Here is a 26,671-nt window from a genome sequence, read left to right as displayed (position 1 = left end):
ATCTATATGTATCTACTTGGGATACAAATATTTAATAATAAGCTCTTCAATCTAGCAGACACAGGTGTAACATGCGCCAATGCCTGGCTATTTTAGCTAGACAAATTCAGACTGGAAATAAGGCATAAATTTTTAACATTAACTATGGGAACAATTTACCAAAGGTTGTAGTAGATTCTCCATCACTGGCAATTTTTAAATCAAGATTGGATTTTTAAAAAAAAAAAGATATGCTGTAGGAATTATTGTCCTATTTCATACTGGACAAGTCACTTAAACCAAACTTTTCCCAGGTGGTCACTGATTGCGTGTTCCTCATTTTCTAGGTGCCCAGTGTTAGATCCTGGGGTCTGATTTGCAGAAGTGCTAAAATCTATGATAGCTGTGCTTTGAACATATGAACTGCTATATAATGCTAAAAGTCTCAAATTAGGCTGCCAAAATTAATGGACAGTTCTGACTATTCTCTTTGTGCCTCACTTCCCAGTATCTAAAATGGGGCTAATATCACCCCACAACCTCACAGGGGTGTCGTGAAGATAAAATGATTAAAGTCTGTGAAGCACTCAGGTACTGTAGTGAGGAGCACCATAAAAAAGGCCCTGAGGAAATTAATAATTCTGAATTCAGAACAGTGTTTGAGTAGTGTAAATAAGCCCTGGGGCCACACACTGAACAACATGGAGAAAACGAAACATTAACTGAGCACTGTCCATCCTGTGTACTGAAAGAGGCAAGGGGCCTGTGGAAAAAATAGTATGTAATTAAATAATTACGCATATGCACAAGGAGGCTGAACTAAGGCTGCACAGGCAGCCTTAATTCTGGCATTTCCTCATTTTCGAGTGCTTGACTTTACAACCTTAACAATATTCTTTTAAAATAGTTTTCTGTGTGTAACAGTAGACAGTAGGGTTGAAATGAAGGGACAGAAATATGCACATTTGGAGTGGTTGGACACAGTGTTTAATTTGTAATGAAAGGTGCCAGGGCTCAAGCAATGTTTTTACTTTCATAACTGACACAGCAACCCCACAGTTGCTGCAGATATGAACTGTCAAGCCTAGAGGTGCTGGAGCTCAACCCTAGCGAGCCCTGGCTCAAATTAAGAACGGTTGGAGAGCAGCTTTGCCACATGCGGGCAAGCTTATCAGACAATGCAAGAGATTGTAGGGATCAGACAGATGGGGGTGATGGCTGAGGGGTTGAGACAGATTATGGATCACAAACTGGGGTGACAGACCTGCTTTTCCCATTCCTGGAATAGCCAATTTTCTTGTGTGCTTGGCTCTCTTCTAGTAACCCGACTGCTCCCGTCTAGCAACGCTGCAGGCTCCATGGAGAAGGGGAAAGGCAGCAAGGCAGATGCTCAGCGTTACAGCCCGGTATGTGCCAGGCCTCCACGTGCTTCCATCCTCACCAACATCCAGATGATGATGGTGCAGGGGGCTTTGTATGCTCAGGAGTCCAGGGTGCACGGGAAGATGCTTCAGGGAAGGTTAAAGAACTGCCATTTCCTTGTTCTACAGGCCTCCATTTTGTGCTGTGTGTGATGTCATCGCTGGAGGGGTGTCACAGTGCATGCTGGGTAATGTACAGGTAACTGACATACTAGGAGCCTTTATGCCCCTGGATGGAGGTTTGGAGGCAGGTAGCTGAACTGTGAAGGATGAGAAGGGGCCTTTGCTCCATTCCCACCCCTCCACAAGGCAGATTCACAATGAAGCAACATCCTAGTGATTCCTTCCATGGCCAACTCCTTGTGCCACTACACATCTAGCTGAGCCCCCTTCTCTGGCAACTTCTTTGCACCCCACTCAACAACATAACCTTCCCCAGCCACCTCTCCCTGCCTCATCATACTCTGGCCCCTTCTTAGTGCTGTCCCCTTTCCCCCAAATGCTCTTTAAGTTTCCCACTTTGCTCAGACATCCCCCATGGTTCCCAGGGTTTTCTTATTTTGCTGAACCATCTCTTGCTCACCAGCTAGTTTTGCATCTGTTTCCATGTCTGTCTGTCTGCTGCTTTCGGTCTGTACATTGGTGGGATGTGCTTCTCTGTGGCAGTGTTACAGCTTTTTCAGATAGTCACATTATGACTATCAGCTACTAGACAAAGTAATAATGGGGTGAGTGGTAGCAGGGCTGGAGGGAGCTCTCTGAGCAGCAGGGTCCCTAGGGTTTCTGAGATGCAGTGGGAGCAGTTTCTCTGGTTTTGTTAATGTCTTGGTGAGTCAGTTATCCAGGTGACAAACTTCCTCTCTCTGACCTGACAGCAAAGTAGCACACTGCCCCATGGGTGATGCGGATGTCAGACTGTGACACGCTCCCCACGGGGACTGCAGATTTAGCAATATAACCGTGGGGGAGACAGGGCAGCAGAGGAAACACCCACAGGGAAGGAAGTACACTGCATTTAGACGGAATACCTGATTTTCCGTTTGCTGTCCCTTCTGAAAAGTCAGAAAAAAAATTGTTTCGGGTTCAACAAACCATTTCATCTGGCTTTTGAGTTTTTTAAATGTTTGTCAATTTTTAAAAATAAAGTTAAAGTTCAACACAAAGTCATTTAGAATTGAAACATCTAAATATTTAATTTTGAAAATGTCTAAATGAAACACTATTTAGACTAAGATCTTTAGGGCAGGGACCATCTCTTTGTTCTGTGTCTGTACAGCGCCTAGCACAACAGGATGATGGACCATGACTAGGGCCCCTAGACACTGCAATAATACAAATAAATCAAGCTTTTACTTATGTATTTACTTTTTTACCAAGAGCACTTGGTGACTTTGGCAAATTGATGAGATGTGTCAGATGACCCAAATTTGCATTTTTCAGTAAAAAAGGTTCAGCTGAAAATTTTTGCCCATTCTATGTGCATAACCCTAAATGGCCAGTGGGTAATTCTGCTACTGCCTTATAGCTATCCCTGGGCCTAGTAACATCAGGTGCTGAAAATCCTCATCTTCAAACCACATGAGTTGAGGGCATTTTTCATCTCTCCAGAGGTGCTTAACACCTTGCAAGATTGGTCCAGTGTCTTTGGCTCAATGGCAAATTCTGTGTCTCACCCTGGAGATGTTTTAGTCAGGCCTGTACTGAAACAACCAAATGTGCACCACAAATTCTGAGGCTCTCTTTACTGCTAGACTAGCAGCCTGTGCTGCCTAGTGTCACCCCCAGGGTCTCCTTAAATCCTAACCTGGATTTAACCATCACAGAGGAGGATGCTGGCTGCACCACAGGAGTTTCTCATGAATGACAATATCTTATCTGAGGTGGAGGGAGGTGGTCAGGTTGAGGAGTAGACAGAACAAGTGAGGCCAGATGGTCCCTTCAGAAGCAGTGGCAGCTGTAAGATTTGTGTGAGGGGAACTTGCTTTTACTGACTGTGTGTCTGGTTCTCTCTCTCTCAGGATTTGCTGCTGAAGTGAAGGGCCTGGCTACTCCTCACCTTAGAGATTCAGAGGAGACAAAGCTGGATTCCCAAGACTGCTGGCCCTTCTGCTTCCTCCAGTGATGGTTGTGTCAAAAGCAGCCAGAAAACCAACCATGAAACCAAATGTGGCATTAATTCATCCAAGTATATCATTACAGTTCAACCACCTCAAGGGCCAGAAACAAGCTATTCCACTAGGGGATTTCCATCCAACAGTGGAGAGGAGTGAAAAGGGAGCACTTTCAGTTTGTTTTTATTCCTGGTATAAAACTTTCCCCATTGAGTCCATTGCAGAAGGGTTCAGATAGCCTGTTCATGGTCTTCTCTTCTGGGGAAGACAGCACTTAAGAGTCTATTCTTGGAGGCGGCAGAGAAATCCAGTTCATGATTGCTGCCATATGAATTGACATGGAATTTGCCATTAACCTCCAAAGTCATTACTGTAACCCTGTCATTAAAGAGAAGCCCAGGCCCTGAAGCCATTGAGAGCTATGCCCATCCCCTCAGAATGTGTGTACATGAAGGTCTCTCCTTCCCCCATCTTTCATCACACTGCAAACTTAGTGTAGGAAACATTGTCCAGTTGGGAGTCATTCTTCATACGTAAAAAGAAAAAAGAAAAGGAGTACTTGTGGCACCTTATACGGTACCTGATGAGTTCCCCAGCCTTGTCCTTGAGGAGTTCATTTTCCCTCGGTGCCTTCTCCCTTTTCTCTCTCTGCCCTCCACTCTCTGTACCCTGCAGTAGCAAGATGTGTAAATGTGAATCTCTGACCCTCGCTCCATGCTTGTGGTGTGTGTGTGTGTGGCATCTTGAGCTCACAATAAAAGGAGATTGTGGCCAACCGACCCTGGGCTCTGTGAGGCTGTTACTGGCACGCTCACATCTTCACGCTACAGTCCTCTAAAAATGCTCATGATGCTAAGACAGTTCAGGGCATTGTATATTTTGTTGTCATTTTGAAGGGGGTTGCAGGGGGGAGGGGGAAGAGAGGGGTGAAAGGAGGAGGAGAGAAAAAGAGCTCGCTCCATCCACAGGAGGGAACCTCTCACAGTGCTAGTCCCCAATTCCAAAGCAACAGTCCTTCACCAACGCTGGTATGTGTCCTGTCCCTGACATTGCCCAGGAGAGAGAAAAATCAGTCACCCAGGCTGTTGTGGCTCCCAGCCAAGTCACACTCATGCCAGGGAGAGCGGTCTCCTAGCTCAAACATGCTCAGTCAAGGAAGTGGTGACTCCTAGGGGTGAGATACTTAACGTAACTCCTAGCAGCTTGGCTAGGGAGATCTCTCTCTCAGCCAAAACACTAGCACAGTTCTTCCTTCAGCACAAGCACAGCCCCACCCATCAAGGCTCGTTCCAGCTTAGTCCCTGCTGGGGGTGACTTTGATACTTGGGAAAGTGATAGAAATAATCATGTCAGTCTTCAGTCCCTGGTTTTCTCTCCCCCTCACACACACAGAGGTAAAACATTGGACAACAGGCTGACTTTGTGTTGGTTCAGAGCAGCGACTGGGGTACTGTTCAGGCAGAATTCCAAGTTAAATGGCCCAAGAGTCTGATCTGATATGGCAGGCAGGTCACTAGGCCACTTGAGATATTGGTCTGTTCTGATACAGAGACCTAGATAGTGCTGTATTTGTTTCTTACTTTGTGAGGCACTTAAATCGGGGCTGAGGATTCCACTAGGCCATAGGGATCTAGCTCAAATGTCATTTTTCAGAGTAGAATAAATTGCACTTTGTGGGGGAATAATCAGCCAGTGCGTCCCCGCAATGCAAAATGTCCAGGCTAACAATCAGATGAAATTTATTCCAAGTGAGGGTTTCAGGTAATGAGAGAGAGAGAGAATTACATTACACGACAATCACATGAGAGGCATTCAAGTGCACAGCAATGCAGGGATAATGAGGCAACGGACTGGCAATACGGGCTGAGCTGCAAGGCACTGACACAGACAAGACTCAAACCCTGCTCTGAGCTCTCGGCCTGAAAACGATTTCCTGCAGCCAGGTCAGGAGAGTTGGAATACATAAAACTTACAGCTGTAGTGCCCCTAGCTGTTCCCACTGATCACCAAATACTGCCCACTTTGGGTAGATTGAGACAAAAACCTGACAAGCATTTACACTTCACAGGGTAAACAAATTGAGTTGTTCTCATCAGCGCACTTTCAGACTGCAGACCACTAGTGAGACAAGATTTCAATCACCCTTATCAGCCAGCCAGAGCTCTGCCATTGCCCATGATCCTGTATTAACATTTCACTCACCAAAATGTCACCACATCCCCATCCTGCCTGGAAAAATCTATCTGTATGGTGAAAAAAGTGAAAAATCAGTCTCAGTCTATCACAGAGCTCTACACCTCAGTAGAACTAGAGTCCTGATTATTCTCCTGACAGAGGATTCCAGGGGAACATCACTGCTCTCCTCCCAGACCCTCTGGGACCCTAGATGCCACGTCTCAGGCATGGATGTTACTGCTTCATTCAAATTTTAGTCACTTATTTTCTGGTTGTTTCATATTGCACCTGGATTTCTCATATCCTGGGTTTTGAAGCTGCAGGAACTGGTCCCAGCCATTTCTCTCCTGTAAGAAAAGCCAACATAAATTAAATCCTGATACTGGGGGTGGGTTGCAGGGTAAGGCTGCCCTTCCTCCTCATGGAATGGGTAATTGTGCTGAAATGGGAATGTAATTAATGGGATGCAGAGCTTTTCACATCTAGGCTACTGGACTCTGCTACCTGAGATGTACTGGACTCTGCTACCTGAGATGTACTGCCCAGCACCAAAGAAAGTTTGAATGTTAAGATCTGTGGGTTAAGGATGGGCTATGGAGCCTGGCATCAAGCCTGGCATCCCTTAGCCAGTTTCCTCACAGCGCTAGGTCAAAAAGGGATCATGAACTCATTTCCCATGACTGACAAGCCACTCCCCAAACACTGCCAAATCTGAGGTTGAAATTCAGTTTCCCTTTTTCTGGCTCATCCAACAGTGGGTAATGCTGTTTTTTTACAGTCACCACAACCTATGCCAGTTCTCTTAATTAAAATTAAAGTTATTTTAGAACAAAAAAGAAAAAGAAATCACAAAACTATAAGCTAAGCAGAATACACATCCAGCTGGACTGTCTGCTATGGAAATGGAACTAGAACCCCTCTCATTTTAGGATTAATGAAGTCCTGGTAGTAGTAGGCCTCCATTGTAATCCTGAATTTGTTCTCTTTCTCCTTGCTAAAATCCATAAACAAGTTTTAGGCTCATTTCCCTTTACTAGGGTAAGTCTAGGATTGAGGTATATTCTTCTGTCAGATTTGAAATGATTTGGACAGGTGGTTCCTCAGCAATTACACCCAACAAATACAGGGTCTCACCTGAGCTCAATTTTTTTTGCCACTTTATACCAAAAATAAACTTTACTTGATTTAGCTAGTTGCAATTTCCTGTCCAGCACCTACAATTAGTTTTCAAAATTCCACCTTAAATCAGCTACAGTAGTGTGAGAATGGCACTTCAGAGATGCCGACAGTCTTAAAACAGGACATCAGGTGACTGGGAAGGCTTCCAATTTTTATTTTTATTTTTTTTAAAAAGGCTGGATCTTTAGCTGGGGACTTAGTCCATAGTGTGTAGCTGCACCATTCCCCAGCTGAGCATCTGGTCATCAGTCTCCAGACATTCTGCCAGCAGAGGCAGAGCTCAACATGTAACCTCATCACTGGGCGGGGGCTGGCATGGGGAAAAGGAATATTGCCACCAAAGCGGAGTTAATCAGACAAGCATACCTTCTTTTACAGTGGGAACTAAGGAGGATGTTACAGCACTTCTACTAATGTTAAACATTGTAAAATTAGCTGATCTGATTGATTTGCAACCAAGAGTTTTAGAAGACCTTATCAAGGCGCTCTTTGGTCCACTGATGTTAATTTTTAAGAACCCTAGGAAAACTAGAAAGGGACAGAAGTGGAAGAAGGCCACTGTCAGGCCAATCCTTAAAAAGGGTAAATAGGATGATTTGGATAATTAAGGGCTAGTCAGTCTAACATAAAGCCCAGGCAAAAATAATGGAGAGTCCGGTCAAACAAATTTTATATAATTCTTTGAAAAGATTTCAAGTCTGGTAGATAAAGGTAACTGTGGAGATGTGGATTTAAGTAAGACATTTGAATTAATACCACCTGATATTCTGATTCAAACATGAGTGCTACTCAAAATCAGTATGGTCCAATGGGTTAAAAGCTGGGTAACTGACAGGTTTCAATATGTAGCTACTAACTGAGACTTAAGTACTTGGGGTGCCTTCACTGGGATACTTCAGGGATCAGTTCTTGGTATAATGATATTCACTATTTTTATCAATGATCTGGAAGAAAATGTAAAATAATAGATAACATGCAGATGATACAAAGATATAGCTCTCCCTTCCCCTGGCCCAAGAGGGAAGGAGATTCCGATTCTTTGGGTATGTCTACACTGCAATTAGACACCTATGGCTGACCTGTGCCACCTGACTAGGGCTCAGGCTGCAGGGCTGTTTAACTGTGGTGCAGACATTCGGGCTTAGGCTACAGCCCAAGGTCTGGAACCTCCCCCTTTGCAGGTTCCTAGAGCCTGGGCTCCAGTCTGAGCCCGAGTGTCTACATTGTAATTAAACAGCCCCTTAGCCTGAGCCAGCTGGCACATGCCAGCCATGGGTTTTTAATTGCAGTGTAAACATACCCCCAGAGTGTTAATTTGTCTGTCACATTACACATCCCATTAGAGCAGATGGATAATTACCAGGGAGAGAAAATAGAGGGAAACGTTACTAGAAACACTCACCTATAACATTGCCCAGGAGCTCTAAACGATCAGAGCCAAAGAAGAGGTGAGATTCACCATTAACATGGGCCACAAGTGCTGGCATTCCAAATGCCTAATGCCCCCATGGAGACAAAACAGGGAGAATCACAAAGAGACGAATAAGCACAAGACCAGTTCTAAGAAAAACTTCTACAGAGAACGGTATCACCTTTCCTCCTCCCTCGCGCTCTCACTTTCTTTTTCCCCTTTCCCTTCCTTCCTTCTTTCTCTATCTCAAATCTGGGTCCCATGCACCAAGCCTGGATTCTGCAAAACTCTTATGGCCCTGTCATCCCATGGGACTGAGAGAAAAGGAATCAGAATCAAACAACGGCTTCATGCATGGTAGTGGAGAGCAGTGACCCCAGGCACTAGCTCTGGTCTCTGGCATGCCAGTCCCTTGACACCTCCCTTCGAATGGGCCAGGAATCAGACCTGGGTTTCCCAAAAGATAGTTTCCTGCACTAATACTGAGGGCATTGAGCTGGCTTGCAAGATGTGTGTTTAAAATACAAAAAAGTCTGAGAGCAATGGGACCCTTGTGTATTCTGATCTACCCTTTCATCCTGCCTTGACCCACAATATCACTGCTGGGAAAGGAACACACATATCTAACCCCATGTAGCAATGGGAGCTTCTCACTCCATAGTTCAGTGCCTCCTCTGTTGTCGCCTTCAGGCGATTCTTCACCTCCGGGGTCGAGGTCATTGCCAGTAGCTTCTGGGCCAGCGCTGAGGGTAACCCAGCCTCCCCTGCAGCCTGAGGAGGCAGACAGACAGAAAATAAGAACAGCCGCTGTTTTCATAATAGTTACATAATAATTACATGCAGCTTCATTGCTTGAAGGTCTGTTGTCACACAATTATTCCTCCTAGAATATTTCTCTGGCAGGACGTCTGGCCTACTTTCAACCATTGCCTGGTTACATCACCTATTCTGAGTGACTTTTGAATATGAAGAAGAAGGGATATCACCTCCCAGGCTCAAAATATGCAGCTCTTGTTAGGTGGGCTTTCAACTAGCTAGCAAAAGGGGGAAAGGGAGTTTATGCTTAGTTCAAGTTAAGTACTTTCAACATATGAACTAAGACAGATGAAGTACTGTAGTGGAAAAGAAGATGAAGATGAGTATTAATGTATTAAAGTGTCTAAACAGTATTGGAAGGAACCTGCCAAACACAGCAAGAGAGGAACGAGGAGTGACACTGCATAACAGAGACTAAACTCAGTAAGCCTAATTGGAAGTTGGTGGGTGATCTTCAGAACTGGAATGTTGGTACAGAAGGGCAACGCATGTTCTACTTCATTGGAGACGAAAAGAGGATCCTCATCCCTTGTTCTAGCAGTGAACTTCTCAAACTTCAAATCTACCATGGTGTGATGCCAACAATCAAAATGTTGGGCCCAAAAGTGGGACACCCATATCTTACTGTGTCACAACATAATGTACAGGTTATAAAGATGTTTACTATAAAATCTCCCTATGTCAATGAAAGAACCCCATTTAAAAAAAAAAAAAAAGAAAACTTGAACAAATTCTCTCACATGTAACCATAAAGTCCACAAAATGGACCATCAGCAGGGTTGAACCTGGACATTCAGGCCTTGTCTATACAAATAAGCTGCACCAGTTGAATTTAAATTGGTTTGTAAACCAATGTAGTAAAACTAGTGCAACACCCTGCTCTGGGGATACTTATTTCATTCTGAGGGTCGCTTATTTCCGTTTAGCTTAAACCTGTTCCCATCAATTAATGCTAAACTGAAAAAAACTGCTCCCAAACCACAATAAGTGTCTAGACAGGGGTTTGCTCCAATTTAGCTACTTTATTTTAAATTCACACCTTATATTAAACTGGTGCAACTTTCTCACATACTTAAAGCCTCAGTTCAACAGCATACAGCTTTACTGCTTGAGCTACAGGAGAAACTGCTAACAACTATGTGGACCAGCCACTAAGAGTGGCCTTGACACATCTTTTCCCATTGGATTTACATTTGCTAGGAAGAAGTAGACTATTGGAGAGCTGATGTTCTGAGTTCTAGCTCTGGTCTAAGAGGGAAAAGAGACAGGACAAGCCACAGCACATATACCTAGAATATTTATTCTGAAAGGTAGTGTGACTGTGTGGCTAAGGGCTGGTCTACACTGCCAAGTTTTTTCACCAAAAGGCAGCTTTTGGCGATGAAACAGCAGAGATGTACATACTACAAAGCCACTTTTCGAGACAAACCTCCTCAGTTGCAGCGTTTTAATAAAACCACCTAGACAAGACTGATAAGGCTTCTTATCGCCAAAGTGCCAGCATATACATCTTGCTTGCTTTTATCGCTGTAATTGGCCTCTGGAGGTGTCCCACAATGCCTGAAGTAACCGCTCTCCTCATTGTTTTGAACTCAGTAGCCCTGCGGGCATGCACCCCTCCCCTTTCAAAGCTCCGTTCTGACAGTCAGCACGCTGTGCTGCTCTGCTCCAGGTAAACAAAGAGCAAATCATTAACATGGAAGGCTCCTGCTGTCTCCCACACTAAACACAGAGGCAGGCAGGGTTGGGTGTGTGTCTGTCTGTCCCAGAGCCAGGAAGGGAGGGAGGCAGGGGCTGATTTTGGGTTTCCCTCAGGACTGATTGTTTCTGGTGGCTGTCTGAATTTACGAGACAGCATGAGAAGACACATACACATACACATACACACACACACCCTCCCCCGCTACCCTCCACACTTCAGTTGAAAAGTGACTGGCAATCTATTAGGATGCCCGTGGAACAATGGGATTGAGAAACCTGCATCATGTGAGGCACTGCAAACCCTTCCCAAAGCACCCAGCCAGTTGCACAGTGGGATAGCTACCCACAGTGCACTGCTCTCTTGTAATAGTAATAGCAAGAGCTGCTAGTTTGGATGCACTCCAGCGACACAAGGAGCACAGTGTGGACATGCAACAGCGGTTTAATTAAAGCGCTTTAATAGATGTGGCATAACTTTTGGTAAAAAAACTTAGCAGTGTAGACATAGCTTAAGACTTTTAGAGACCTGGATTCTCATGCTAACACTGCCTAAAATAATCTTCTGCAACCTCTCTGCTTTGAGATATACTGATGAAAAGTGCTATATAAGAGTAGTAGTAAAAATAGTGTTTGTAAAATTAAGGTGGGAGCTAATACTTGGCTACCATCCAGGGCTAGAATATGAGATCCTAGTTTGGGATCAAACAGGAACTATGGCCTTGATTTGGCCTCAAACACAAACCCCAAAACTAATCCTGGTTCAGATCTGAACACTGTCTTCTGCCTCTCTCTGCATTATAGCCAAAGATCTAACAAACAGAAGAGGCAGGCTGCAGACAGTGGAACTGAGGAAAAGAAGAACTGACACTATTTCAAAGCAACTTCAAAGAAAGGCATACCAAGAAATTGGGGTTTAAGAATGGAGCCCAGCTACACCACCACCACTGTCTCCTCCACAATCTACCTTCTGAATCAAATTTTAACTCAAGTTAAAAGCCTTTTATAGAAGCAAACCCACTCCCTTCCCTGAGCTCACTCTTGAATATTGCTCCTGGCTTTATTACTGTTTATTAATTATATTTTAATTGTGTAACCACTGCCTATTCTGGGGCATCCTGCTAGGGAAGGCACCGGTACCTAAATATCCACCCTAGGCCTGGCAATAAAATGCACCAAAGTTACTTGGGAAATTACCCGCACATTTCCACAGATCTAAGGGATTGGAGTCACTGACATGGGAGTCACATTTTCCCTAAGAGAATTTCCTGATAACTCCAAATGATCCCTTAAAAAATCCACAGCCAGTGAAAATTATTTAAGTTGTCTCCATAGACGGTAACCCTAAGACCCACATCCAATAAATCACAACAAATGAATGTAGCAGCAGTAGTGACAGGGAGAAACTTACTGCCAATATACTCTCTGGTTGGGTGATATCTTCATCCTGGTGAGAGGAGGAGGAGTAAATCAAATGGTTAAATGTTTATGAACAAGATGCTGAATCTACAAAGAGAATTTCTCACACTGACCCTGTCTTCCTGCAGGGATGGAGTCAGAAAAGCTCAGCTCAGGACAGGGATCCTACTGGAGAATTTCCCACAGGAAAGAGGAAAAGATCCCATTCACCCAAACTGGAACTGGATTATGTGGACTCTGGAATTAACTATTGGTGCAAGCCTTCACACTGAAAGAAACAGAAACTGAAATTGACTTGAAATGTAGTGCTTTCCTTTGATTGGACCCTGAACCAAAGTTTTCAACGCTCCTGCTGACATTACATGGTTGACTGAGGGCAGAGGAGTGTCAGGAAGATGGGGAAAGGAGCTGGATTGGGGATATGTAGAAGTACTCACCCGGGACCAGATGCGCATCCAGAGCTCTCTGGACACGTGTTCCAGGAACTGTGGCTGTGTCATATCCACAGCTGTGATAAAGCGCATGGCAGAAAGGCTCCCTGGGTTTGATGTGAAAGACAGAAAGACACATTGAGGAGGCATAGGAACAGCATCAATCAATGAAGTCTGCCACTGCCCTGGGAATGTCCCCAAGGAGCAAAAAGGTCATTAATGAAACTCTTGCCAATGTTCATAAGAAGCCTACTTCTCTATGGGATTTCCTTGGGACTGTCCCAAGGAGTTAGCCACTCAAGTCTGCAGCAGGGTCTGAACAGGGAGAGGGTGCTCTAGGAAAGGGACTTAGTTGGGATTCATCTATGGGAATAGCTTGCTGAAAACAGTCTGCACTGGTCTCAGATGGAGAGTGAACTCAAAGTTTGTTATGGCCAAAAACATCATGGGCCAAACTTTCAAGAGTTGCTTCTAGTTCTGGGACCTCCAACATTGGAAGTCCAACTAGAGACAAATAGGACCTGATATTCAGAGGTGCTCAACATCCTCAATTCCACTGATTTTAACCAGAATTGTGGGTACTCAGCTTCTCTGCACGTTAGGCACTAGCTCACTAATGTATGAACTGCACATGGCAGATTTCAAGTTAAGTGCTAAGAAGTAGCAGTATTAATATCTTGAGCACTAGTTATATTCATGGATGTCCAATGTACAGTGGCACAAGTCCTTGGGATCTTAACCCTCTCTATTAGAGCAGGTCAAACTATTCATTGCCAGTAATTCTTGTTTTGAATTCAGCCCCATTTCTGTTGGGTGACTCATTCAAAAGTCTATCCTGATTCCCACTGATCTATTCATTATTTCTAAATAATCAATAAACTTGATAAGAATTTTCAGCCTATGGAGGGTTGTTGAAAACTATTCACTTCAGTCAATTGCAATTTGTTTCTGGTTGCGTGTGGTTGGTCACCTAAGTCACATGGAATTGGTTCTGCACTCTGCTTTGATGATGGAAACTTTTTTAAAGCAGTAGTATAATAAATAACCAGGGTGAATTAAGACAAAAAAATCAATATTTTTTAAAAAAAAATTTATTAAAATGAGATTTTTTTGCTAACATGTTTTTTGAGGAAAAAACCCATCTAAAGACTGTTTTAATTACGAAACAATATAACTCAAAGCTATCTCATCATGGAATAGGGATTATAAATTCTAATTCTATAATATGAGACAATATATTCATGTAATGTTTAAAAAAAGGTTTGTAAATGAGTTCCATAGTTCATGGATTAGGTACCCAATCTCATGGGGTTCCAGGGGCTTCTGTATAGATTATTTAGGTTAATCTTTCTATCTACCCAATGGGACTCAGTGCTCAGTCTAGACGATACCATCAGAGATGCTGAGTTTTGCAGTTCTCAAACTGAGGATTTGTGTCTCCAGAGATGTTAACAGCAAAAAAATGTTTTTAAATAAATAAAATATTGAGGTGAGAAACAACAGACCTCAACCCTACTGTCCCTCTGCAAATTTGTGTACACAGAGTCAATCCCTTACCTCTCTCTAAAAGTGCAAAGTTTCAAAAAGTTCAGTGAATAGAAGATGGTTGGGGGCGGAATAGATCTGGACAAGGAGAAGAAGCTTGGAGATAAATGTCAGAAGGGAGGGACAGGCAGTAGAAACAAAAAAGTGAAAAACTCTTTGAGCATCGTATTCTAGAAGTCTTGAGGTCTTTCTGAGTGTAGCCTTCATTGATTTCAGATCTACCATACCATTCTCTCACTAGAAGGGAAAACCTATAATGGCAGCAGGCCCTAAAAGAGACCCAGTTTGGGAATATTTTAATGAAGTTCCTCTACCTGTGGGTAAGACAGGCATGCGTGCAAAATGCAAACAGTGCAACAAAGAAATGCAAGGCCTGGTTGCCAAATGAAACAACATCATGAGAAGTGTTCCTTTTCAGGAGGAAGCTGCATTGAAGATGAAAGGAACATGTCTGAACATGCAGGATCTTCAGGTTGGTAAACTTTTTTATTTCATACTTCTTTCTTAAGGACTGCCTGTCTTCCTTCTGGCCTATTCTTAAATTATCATGTTTGAACAAAAAATAAATATAGTTGTTACTCTATGGTACTATCATTTTAGATGCAGTTGTGATAAAAAATAAATAGCTGAAATAGGCAGATCTTCCTTTTACCATTTCACCTTTAAAGTAGTACTGAGTGTCAGTGAATGCAATGGAGTAATACTAAATGAGCAGTATGGTAATAATAATTAAATAACTGCAGTGACTCATTTTGTTTAGGAAAATCCATCCTCAACATACAGGATTCTGAAGACTATCCACCTTCAAGATCACCATCATTTTCTATAGTTTCAGAGTTATCTGCCAATGATAGCGTTTCAGTCACATCATGTATGTCACATAGCCACAGTATATCACCTGTAGCAATAAGAAAAAAAAAAAATCATCCAGAAACTACCATAGATAAGTTTGTGATAAGAACCAGCAGTTTACAAAAAAAAAGTGGTAATTGATGAAAAATTGCCCTGTTTGTTTATGCAACAAACTCTCCTTTCCCTGTGATTGAGAACCCACACTTCAATAACATGGTTCAGTCATTAAGACCAGGATAGAGTCCACCCAACAGAGCAGATGTTGCAGACAAATTGCTGGATAAAGTGTATGAAAGAGAAATTGATCAGTGTGCAAAAGATGTAGAGGGTAAAATTGTTAACCTGAGTCTTGATGGGTGGAGCAATGTCCACAACGATCCTGTTATATGTGCTTGTGTGACAACAGAAGAAGGGAATGTCTTCCTTACAGAAACAATAGATACATCAGGAAATGCACACACAGCAGAATACTTACAAGTAGCAGCAGTAAAAGCTATAACAAACTGTGAAAAAAAAATTCAAATATTTAGTACACCACTTGGTCACAGACAATGCTGCAAATGTATCCAAGATGAGAAGAAATTATTTAGAGGAGAGTCACAAGCTAATAACATACAGTTGCAGTGCTCATCTGATGCACCTCCTAGCCAAAGACTTCAGTGTTCCAGAAATAAAGGCTAATGGTGTTGAAATTGCAAAATACTTCCGTAACAGCCACTTTGCAGCAGCTGCTCTGAAAAAAAAGTGGAAGGAACAAAGCTAACTCTCCCACAAGACGTGCGATGGAACTCAGTAGTGGACTGTTTTGAGCACTATATCAAGAACTGGCCTAATCTGATGACAGTTTGTGAACAAAATTGTTAAAAAATAGATGGCACTGTCACAGCCAAAGTTCTCAACATGGGGCTTAAGAGAAATGTTGACCACATGCTGAATATCCTGAAGCCTATTTCTGCAGCCATGAACAAAATGCAGGGAAATAGCTGTTTTATTGCTGATGTTGTAGAAATTGGGACAGAACAGAGTGAGATCTTAAAAAGAGAAATATGTGAGGACAGAGTTACATTACAAGCATTAAAAAACAAATGGGACAAGCACTATCCCCAGCTCATTTTCTTGCAAATATTCTCAATACTCGGTACCAGGGTCAAACCTTAGACCCTGAAGAAGAGGAGTTGGCTATGACATGGCCATCCAGCAATCATCCCTCCATAATGCCAACTATAATAAACTTCAGAGCTAAGGGTGAAACCATTCAAGAAATATATGTTTGCTGATGATGTTTTAAAGAATGTCACAGCAGCAGAAGTCACTTAAGCACTTGGATTCAGAGACTGTTGAAGTGATAATCTCATTTTTAACAGCAGTAGCTTCTTCTGCCAGTGTAGAAAGAATATTTTCTTACTTTGGACTAATTCATTCCAAACTGAGAAATCATTTGCAACCTGAAAAAGCAGGAAAGCTTGTTTTTCCTTTTACAAATTATGAACAAACAGGAAAATGAAGGTAAAGACGACTGAGTTAGCTGCAGAAGCCAATATTTTAAGTTTCTCATGTTGACCTGGCTGACAGTCTATTTAATTTTTGGTTTTTTAAAATATTTCATTTAACTATTTTAGTTAAAAAACCATTTTAACAAAAACAAACCTGATTTTAAAAAAAAACTTGAATGTTTAACTAAATTCAAAAATTCATATGCTTGTTTTGTTAAAATATTGTATGTTTGCTGTTGAAGAAAAAAATCCAGAACACATACCATTGTTGTTTTAGTTAAACAAAACAATTTAAATGCCTGTCTGGTGATGTTCTTCTCCTAATACAGTATGGCAAGAAAATCCTCCAAATATTAATGATTAACCGTTGAATTGGCGATATTTATGAAGTCATTGGGAGGTGAAGTGCTTCAATTATCTTTGGTAAATGAAATAACCAAACAATCATTCATTTTCTGATATAGCTGTAAAACTAATCTGAAAAGTTTTCAAAATAAATCACTTAAAAAATGTACAGTGTGTACCTTTTAAAAATGAAACCTGCATCTATCTGAGTTAAGAATATGTATTAAGGTTATAACAACCAACAAGAATGCACTTTTTAATCATGATTTAATCGAGCCTTCCTGACTAGTGATTTAAATCATGATTTAAATCAAATCCTGTAAACAAAGAACACACTTTCCTGTATGAATTTTTGACCAAATAATTTTTGTGATATTTTAGATTTTCAGCATTTGTGAATATTGTCATGAATTTCTGGCAGTCATCTGAACAGTCACAAGTAACATGACCCTGTGAATAGGACTGATCTGAACCTAGTGCTTTTATTTGCAAAACTATTTGCTATTTTTAAACACAGATCTGTGCCTCATGTAATTCAGTGATGAAAGAAATATTACAGCGTCAGAGCTTGTGGGCTTGCCTCCTACCTCCTTGCCTCCTACCCTGAGCTGTTCCCCCTCCCAGCTCTGCCAAAGCACCTTAGTTACAATCTGCAGAAACTCTTATGCTATCCGACTGTCAGCCCTTTCCCGAGTAGGAATTTCCACTCATGCGAAGCTATGCACTGACTTCATACAAATCACAAATGGAGGAAGAAGAAGAGAACATTTAATCTCATTTTCCCCCCTTCAATGTCATGTAAGATTTGGACCCAGAGCTCCTTAAGGTGAAAGGTCAACTCACTGACCAAGCAGCCTCCTCAACTTACCTTTTCTGATAACACTTCCAACGAAGTCCTTGGGGAGCTGCAGTGGGACGTGGTATATTTTGCCATCCTCTTTATATCCTTCATCATGTATTCCCCACGTTTGGGCACCATCGCTGGGGGCTGGTTACCTTACAGAAAAGGTAAAATTACAAAATGAAGATTCCAGTTATAATAAGGTAGGCCTGGTCTACACACAAATTTAAACTAGTCTAACGAAAAGTGTAATTTTATATTGATTTAGTAAAACAGTTGCAACTTGTGTGAGTACACACTCTTATATGAGTTTAAACCTGGCTTACTTCAGTTTCATTTGCATCAGTAAATTTGCAGGTGCTAAACTGACATAACCAGTTTTAAACCAATAAGAATGTCCACAAAGGCGTTTGCACCAGCTAAATCAGTTTTTAAAAGATAAATAAACTTTTGGGTAGTGCTGTTCATCATAAAACACTTTACTAAGGAGGGTGAGGATCATTATCCTATTTTAAAAGTGAGAAACTTAGGGACAGCAAAATGAAGTGCTTTGCGATTTCAGGCAAATCAAATCTCCAACAGAGCCAGAAACAGAACTCATGACAGAGCCCTCCTGCTGGCATAATTCAATCTAACGAGCAGCAGTAGCTATGTCCACATAGCTTTTGCTGGTGAAACTTTTGTCAGTTGGGGGGGAGAGGGAGGAGGGGATGTTTCCTGACCAACAAAAGTGCTAGTGTAGACAAAGCCTTAGACCTCCAAGAAGAATGGAAGGGCTTCAGCAATGCCTGGCTAATGACAGCAGGGAGTCTCAGTGGTCTGTGATATTCCCCATAGAATCCATTTTGGAGTCTGTGGTGAGCTCCCTAACAGCAGTGCCCTGCCAGAGCTCCAGTGCAAGATGGAATCTCCACTCTCTCATAGCCACACTCTGAAGGAGGTTCCAGATGTTCTCTGTTGAGGGTCAGGAGCAGGGGAACACCTACCAGTCTCCTTCATTATGCCTCCAAGGAAAGCAGGACGAAAACACAACTCAATGCTCCAGTTGTGCCGGTACCTGCAATGGGACAAATAATAATGGATAAACAACATCTAAGACCTGCAGTGAGGCCCAGGGGCTCAGTCTCTGACAGAAGCCAGGATCTGGGCACTGAAATACATCTAGCAGATAAAGCCTAATCTGTCTGAGACCATTAGAAATCAACCTTGGGATCAGCAAGGCACTTCAGATCTTCATGCCAGTGATACTGTGGGGAAGGTTTGTAAATTCCTACGGAGGGACCAGGAATTAAAATATCAAGCAGCCCTAAACCCCTGTGAAATACACTCCAATGATAGCCATGGAGATAAATGCACCACTGCACCCAGGTTTCTCTCTGAAGCAGGAAGAAGAAATAACACAGCAGATTCATTTCTCTCTTTTAAATCAGGAAAACAGCATCATCTCCCCTTTCTTTAAGCACTTCATGAGTATAAATTAGATCTATTTCCTCTGGGCCTGTCTCACAGAACAACTCTGTTTATTGCTGCTCTAATCTATTTAATCCAGGACCAGATGATGATATAGATGCTATAGGACCCAGCTATGGAGTCATGTGATAAAATGAGAATCTCAATTTTCATTTTAAAGAGTGTGTCATGTGATGCCCCAGGTGTGTCACTGGCAGTGGAGACTGAACCCACATAACTAGTAGCCTCAGATTGCCTTAATTTTGCCTTGATTTTAATGTCATTTTCACGGTAGCAACATACATGCCACCCAAAGCATCACTAAAAACAAAAAAACAAAAAAAACCACATCCTGAGATTTTGGAAACACCACCATTGGGCTTGAGAAATCCCTGAAAAACCAGAGGTTAGGCAGGTATGACGTCAATGTGTGTATCCCTAAAGTCACCCTTGTAAGTCTTGTACAAATAGAGTGGGTTGAAATTTCTCATTCTAAACATTGACAAACAAAGGTCATTTTTAAAAAAATGAAAGTTACTGCAATTTTTTTTGTTGCAATTTTCAATTTTTGACAAAAGTGAAAATTTTTTGGCTTTGTTGTTAAAATTTGTTTCCTTGCCCCTTTCTCTTCCTCCCACTTTCATTAGCCAAAATGGAAACAGGAAATAGTTGAGAGAAATGGGGGAAACTGCAAACTAAAAAGTTTGTTTACAACATTTTCAACTAACTAAAAATAAAATAAAAACAACAAAGACAACCCCTCCCAAAACCTGGTTCCTCTTCCAAATGTGTGGAATGAAAATTATTGCAAATTAAAAAAATTAGCAGCATTTTCCAGCTAGCTTTAGGCATAAGGCGCAGTAGGCTCCTCATGTTCCTGAAACGGTTTTGATTTCACTGAGTTTCCATGGGGCTCAATTTAGTCCAAAGGCCCTCTGTAATTAAGATTAAGATCAGGCTCATAACCTGTGCTCCAGTAATAACTGTAGAACATTAATCTTCTCTGAAGTATAATGAGTAACTTTCTCCCGTGAACAGTCAGCACTCCTCGCTGGCTTTTATCCAGTTGTACTAACTTCGGTTGTTCCAGGCAAGGCAACGCAGTCAGCGTGAAGAAAAGGAGGACTTGTGGCACGTTAGAGACTAACCAATGTATTTGAGCATAAGCTTCCGTGAGCTCACTTCACAAACACACCTCTGTAAAAGAAAACAAGAGCTGGAATCCTGTAGGAAACCAACTAAGCCAGAGCTGGCCAACAGACCAGCTGTAAGTACACACAGAGGGGAGCTGTGACCTTGCAAACTATTCTTACTACACACACACTTCTGCTGGAGAGAAGCGCAGGGGTGGGGGAGAAATGATCTCCCTTTTCTCCAGCACGGTCCGGACCAGGCCTGCTGCCAGCCAGGGAAAATTCCGCAATGACACGGAGGGGAAGCACCTTGGGGCTCGGAGACTCAGGAAACACCGGGGATTTCCTAGGACTTCCACAGGCCTAAAGTCTAGTCTTCCCCGCCCCCGCTGCCCTCGTCCCTCTCCCCCTGCGGTTCTCGGTCTGTCTGTCCCCGCCTCACCTCGAACCCGAGCCAGGAATACGGAGACACCACGTCGTAGAAGATTTCCACCACTTTCTTGCTGCCGCCAAAGCCTCCCCCTGCTGCCGCCGCCATTGCCCCGCTCCCCGGGGGCGCCGCTCGGCCCCACAGCCGCGGCTCGGGCGGCTGCGATCCCTCCGGCCCGCTCGCTCCAGCCCCGTGGCGGCCTCTGGCCGGGGGCGCTTATTGAGCCGCGACCACACGGCGTGACACTCACCCCGCCGCGCGGCGGCAGGGCGCTGCTGACCCCTGCTGGCCGCTCTCCCCGGGCCCTGAAGCGGTTCCCTTTGCCGCCGGCCGTGCGCGCCTCCGCGCAGAGACCTGGTACCAGGGCTGCTGGGGCCTTCTACTCGCCCGTGGTCCCGGGCAGGGCTCGCCACTGGTTTTGAAGTGGGGGCCACTTTGGCAAAAACCCTTCAATGTGAGAGACACACGGGGTGGGGCCGAGGGGTTCGGAGTGCGGGAGGGCAGAGGGTGGGGTGCCGGCAGTGGTTTCCCCAGGAATTGAAATGGGGGGGGGGGGGGTGTCAGGACCGATGAGGGGTGAGGCTGTGAGGGTGAAGGTGGGCGGGTGGTATGGCACCATAGTAAAAACTGAAAAATGTTTCATGACCATTTTATGAGATTTAACACAAAATTAAAGTTGGCTACTCAAGCCTTCTAAGAAGCACTGCGTCTACATCCTTCTTGGTTTCCTGTTACAATTTTGTACAACTGTGTTAATGAACTTCTTGAATGCATTGCATTCATCGTTGGTGGCTTCTCGTGTGTCCGGTACTTGCATTCCTTCAACTGATATGCTCATTAGTTCATTCACATGATCAGGCAGAAGGCGACTTCTTTCAGAACAAAATTCTGTTCAATGATGAAAAAGAAAGCTCAGCTGTAGCTGTTGTGACTGGGAGTAGCAAGAGATGAACTCCTACTTCTTTCATCCCAGGACACGGAACACAAAGATCAGGTCGAGCCACCAGTTGAAGTCAAATCTTCATTCATTCGTCCCATGATATTCCACTCTATGCTCAAATTCTCTATTCTGTCCTGATCACATGGCAGTCCCATTGCTGGTAGTGCCTCACTCCACTCAACTGTCAGTGTTTTATAGGACAGGCATCTGTAAAAGCTACACAGAGGTTGAGTAGAATCTAGAAATCACTGTTGTAGATTTTTAAGAATCAAGTCTGTGTACTTTTTCAGTTGTCTTAACACACACTTCTTGTCTTCTTCACTTAAGGATTCAATATAAATGCCTTCATTAGTCAACTTCTGGACTGAAGTCTTTGCTTCTTCCAGTACTTTTTCAATGGATAGCTCTCTGATTGATCCAAATGTAGCTTCTACCCCTGACATCAAGATAAAGTACACAATGACTTAATACTTGGTGCCCATTTGTATCAGTGCATTCATTAGCCATGTATGCAAATTTTTTGAATGTGGTGAGAGAGTTGCTTCACTTTTTCAACTGTTAAGTCTTTTTCACTGTTGCACCACATGCTTCTAGCCAGTCAGTTGAGTTTCTTGCAGAAAGATAATGAGCTTCCTGCACGTTGATGCACTCCAGAGGCCTGGTGTTTTGCAGCCTTTTCAAGTAGTTTGTCAGCATTGGTTTTGCTGATCGGTTTGACAAACCAAGCTCCTCCACTTCTACCAGTTATAACATTGGGAAGCTTTCCTTCTTCGCAAGCTTTCTTGCGAGAGGTGCACCAGTAGCCCTCTTTTGTAACTTCAATAAATGGGAACACTTTGACCGACAAACATCTGGAAATGCCTTTAGGTTTTGGAGACACTGTTTCTTCAATAGGTAGCTGTATGTGTGCTTCAGGCTGGTCAGATGTAGATACACAACTTGAACCTTCAGATGACATGTTGATATATTCTTGGTTCTTGATGTGTTCTTCACCTTGGTTAGTTTTTGAGGCCTTTGAGTGGAAAAATTGTTGTATTGTTTTTTGTCTTTTCATTTTCACTGTGACCTGCAACATACAAAAGAGATATGAATAAAGTAAATGTTTTGTTAGGATAATGCAAATTTAAACATAAGGATAATGCAAGTTACACCAAAACACATAACAGGTCTAGATTTCTAAAAAAAATATAATTTAAAAAAAATGTCTTTAATTTAAATTGACTTTTGAAAAGTAAGCCATCATGGGATAAGAGGGAAGTCCTCTCATGGATCAGTAACTGGTTAAAAGATGGGAAACAAAGGGCAGGAATAAATTATCAGTTTTCAGAATGGAGAGAGATAAATAGTGGTATCCCTGAGGGGAACAGTAATGGTCCCAGTACCGACCAACATATTCATAAATGATCTGGAAAAGTGGGTCAACAGTGAGGTGGCAAAATTTGCAGATGATACAAAACTATTCAAGACAGTTAAGTCCCAGGCGGACTGCGAAGAGTTACAAAGGGATCTCACAAAACTGGGTGACTGGGCAACAAAATGGCAGATTAAATTCAATGTTGATAAATGCAAAGTAATGCAGATTGGAGAACAAGCTCAACTATACATACAAAATGATGGAGTCTGAATTAGCTGTTAACCTTCATGAAAGAGATCTTGGAGTCATTGTGGATAGTTCTCTGAAAACATCCACTCAATGTGAAGCAGCAGTCAAAAAAGCAAACAGAATGTGGGAATCATTAATGACAGGTTTCAGAGTAACAGCCGTGTTAGTCTGTATTCGCAAAAAGAAAAGGAGTACTTGTGGCACCTTAGAGACTAACCAATTTATTTGAGCATAAGCAGAAGTGAGCTGTAGCTCACTTCATCGGATGCATACTGTGGAAAGTATAGAAGATCTTTTATACACACAAAGCATGAAAAAAATGGGTGTTTACCACTACAAAAGGTTTTCTCTCCCCCCACCCCACTCTCCTACTGGTAATAGCTTATCTAAAGTGATCACTCTCCTTACAATGTGTATTATAATCAAGTTGGGCCATTACCAGCAGGAGAGTGGGGTGGGGGGAGAGAAAACCTTTTGTAGTGGTTTTTTTCATGGGTTTTTTCACCCATTTTTTCACCCATTTTTTCATGCTTTGTGTGTATAAAAGATCTTCTATACTTTCCACAGTATGCATCCGATGAAGTGAGCTGTAGCTCACGAAAGCTTATGCTCAAATAAATTGGTTAGTCTCTAAGGTGCCACAAGTACTCCTTTTCTTTTTGGGAATCATTAAGAAAGGGATAGATAGTAAGACAGAAAATATCATATTGCCTCTATATAAATCCATGGTACGTGCACACCTTGGATACTGTGTGCCGATCTGGTCACCTCATCCCAAAAAAAAAAAATATTGGAATTGGAAAAGGTACAGAGATGGGCAACTAAAATGATTAAGGGTATGAAACAGGAGAGATTAAAATGACTGGGAATTTTCAGCTTAGAAAAGAGACGACTAAGGGGGGATATGATAGAGGTCTATAAAATCTTGACTGGTGTGAAGAAAGTGAATAAGGAAATGTTATTTAATCCTTCACATAACACAAGAACTAGCAGTCACCCAATGAAATTAATAGGCAGCAGGTTTTAAAAAAACAAAAGGAAGTACTTCTTCACACAACATAAAGTCAACCCCCGTGGAACTTTTTGCCTGGGGATGCTGTGAAGACCAAAGCTATAACAGGAAGAAAAAAAGAACAAAGATAAATTCCTGGAGAATAGGTCCATCAGTGGCTATTAGCCAGGATGGGGAGGGATGCAACACCATGCTCTGAATGTCCCTAGCCTGTTTGCCAGAAGCTAGGAATGGGCAACAGGGGATGTATCACTTGATGATTACCTGTTCTGTTCATTCCCTCTGAAGCACCTGGCCTTGACCACTGTCGGAAGACAGGATACTGGGCTATATGGACCATTGGTCTGACCCAGTATGACCATTCTTTTTATAATAATAAAAATGTTTAATACAGAAATTCCCCAACATAATAACCTCTCAAGATAGCAACAGAGTGAGATAACAACTTTGGCAAATAATGCGTTTTAAAAACCTTGGCCTACTAGGAAACATATGTATATAAGTTTCCATTCCCAGTCACAAATCTAGCATTCTGGAGCAAAGTCACTAAAATATAGTCCAACAAACAAATGTTTATTTAACGTGCCCCTCACTTTTGCCTCCACCACACCCCACTGCCTGGTGTTGTCCTTGGTCAGTGGAGACTCAGAGTTCAGAGGTGTTTTCACGTGAGTACACCTTCCAGGTGGGGGCAAGAAGGCACCTTGCTCATTCTTCCAGCTGCTCACTGTTTGCTCTGGCCACTGCTGTTTGTTGTGCCACTATTCACTCCACCACTCTGTTGCCAATAGCCCTGCGCAGTCATCTTCTGCTGCCACCTGCCACTGTTACCTCTGTGAATTGGTCTCTTGAGGTTCCACCCAGCTCTCAGTGATTTCAGCTGAGCTCTCAGTGGGGGAACCTCACAGCTAGTGCAGTCTGGGCTGTGTCTTCCACAGAAACACTGTCCCCACAGCAGTACTAAGCATTTAGAACTAATTATCAGTGATTTCAGCTGCAGAGGTCACTTAACAGAACAAAAGACTATTTATGGAGCCTAATCAGCTCCATAAATCATTAATCAGAGGTAAGGAAGAGGATGTGGGAGGGGGCTCAGGGTTGGGATGGGGGGCTGCAGGGTGGGGCCAGGGATGAGGGGTTCAGGGTGAAGGAGGGGGCTCAGGGCTGGGGCAGACAGTTGGGGTGGCAGGGTGAGGGCTCTGGCTGGGGGTGTGGGTTCTGGAGTGGGGCTGGGGATGAGGAGTTTGGGGTGCTGACAGGCAGCGCAGGGGCTCCAGGGGAAAGGGGAGAGGCCCACAGCAGGCCTGCAAGCCCCAACTTGCTCCCCTCCCACCCACCGACTCCCTACCTCTCTCCTGTCCAGGTCCCTGCTGCATGGCCCTTTAGAGCTGCTGTGCAGCTATCTATAGCCTGCTGTGTGGCCACGCAGCTCAGAGGGAACTTAGCGAGCCGCACGTAGGGTCACTGGGAGCCACCAGTGGCTCGCGGGCCTTGCAGTTGTTGAGGACTCGAACCCAAGACGGCATGGTTCATTGTCTGACCGGAGAGAGACAGGCAACACCAGCAAGGTCTGAACACAAAGCTCTTTATTGAAGGGTGCACACAACAATAGAGAGCAGCCAGTCTCCAAAGAGAACCAGCAGCCTTTCAGTAAAGCTAATAGGTTTTTATAGACAGTTCCATCACGTCACAGATTTATTCATAAAGCAGCCCACCCCTCCCCTATGTTAGTTAAAATCCTCTTTCTCTATTATGCATGCACTTCTACCCCCTTATTGTAGATAACTTTTAGCAAATCATAATGCTTCACTAATTTTCTTATCGGTATGGGTATCAACAAGGAGATGAGGAGTTAAGAACAGACATAACACAAAAACAAGGAGTGGAAAACAGCACCTCCATATCTCAACAAGACAGTTCCCAGAACATCTGGTACAAAAATGCAGGAATGCAGGCCTCCCCTTTTTTCTTACTCCCTGTAACTTAAACAAGTATTCTTTTATTCTATTTATCTCGTTCAGGGACTTTCCCAGCAACCTTTACTGGCCTGACTTTGGTTTGGTTGGCATAACTGCTTCATATTTAATTTTTCTCACCTAACACAATGAAGAACACTGGTCTAGGGTTAGAGGGCTAAGGCCAAGGGCCTGTGGGCTCAGAGATATTAGATTTTGTGGGGCCCCTGTATACAAGTCTTTTTCCTGGGAGGGAGTTTGGGGCAGGAGGGGGCTGGGGCAGGAGATTGGGGTGCAGGAGGGGGGGTGCGGGGTCTGGGAGGAAGTTTGGGTGCAGGAGGGGATTCTGCTCAGGGGCAGGGGTTGGGGTGGAGGAATGGGTGCGAGATGCAGGCTCCAGTCAGGAGGCATTTACCACAGGTGGCTCCCAGCC

The 26,671-nt window shown here is 43.2% G+C and overlaps 2 protein-coding genes across 7 annotated transcripts in view; one reads left to right on the top strand and one right to left on the bottom strand.

Annotated features, from left to right (window-relative positions):
- LOC141974649 (rap1 GTPase-activating protein 1-like) overlaps window positions 1–4,278 on the top strand; it is a 58,932-nt gene extending 54,654 nt beyond the window's left edge. For 4 of the 6 annotated variants that reach the window (XM_074934576.1, XM_074934539.1, XM_074934566.1 and 1 more), the window contains 3 exons: window positions 1,300–1,385; window positions 1,530–1,599; window positions 3,419–4,278. In XM_074934576.1, the coding sequence (XP_074790677.1) occupies window positions 1,300–1,385; window positions 1,530–1,553 (110 nt within the window). In that variant the 3' untranslated portion in view covers window positions 1,554–1,599; window positions 3,419–4,278. The remainder of the gene's footprint in view (window positions 1–1,299; window positions 1,386–1,529; window positions 1,600–3,418) is intronic. The other 2 variants (XM_074934549.1, XM_074934557.1) reach the window with 2 other exon arrangements.
- Window positions 4,279–5,169: 891 nt separating this feature from the next.
- GSTK1 (glutathione S-transferase kappa 1) lies at window positions 5,170–25,809 on the bottom strand. The gene is made up of 8 exons (XM_074947882.1): window positions 25,739–25,809; window positions 20,741–21,175; window positions 18,703–18,773; window positions 17,744–17,871; window positions 12,202–12,237; window positions 8,931–9,047; window positions 8,268–8,361; window positions 5,170–6,033 (listed from the first exon to the last, which is right to left on the bottom strand). The coding sequence occupies exons 1-8, from the start codon at window positions 25,807–25,809 to the stop codon at window positions 5,984–5,986; spliced, it is 1,002 nt and encodes a 333-aa protein (XP_074803983.1). The 3' UTR covers window positions 5,170–5,983.
- Window positions 25,810–26,671: the final 862 nt, after the last annotated feature.

The sequence above is a fragment of the Natator depressus genome, chromosome 1 (assembly GCF_965152275.1).
Source record: "Natator depressus isolate rNatDep1 chromosome 1, rNatDep2.hap1, whole genome shotgun sequence".
Classification (NCBI taxonomy): Eukaryota; Metazoa; Chordata; order Testudines; family Cheloniidae; genus Natator; species Natator depressus.
The sequence above is the reverse complement of the archived record's forward strand: the minus strand, read 5'-3'. Positions and strand labels throughout refer to the sequence as shown.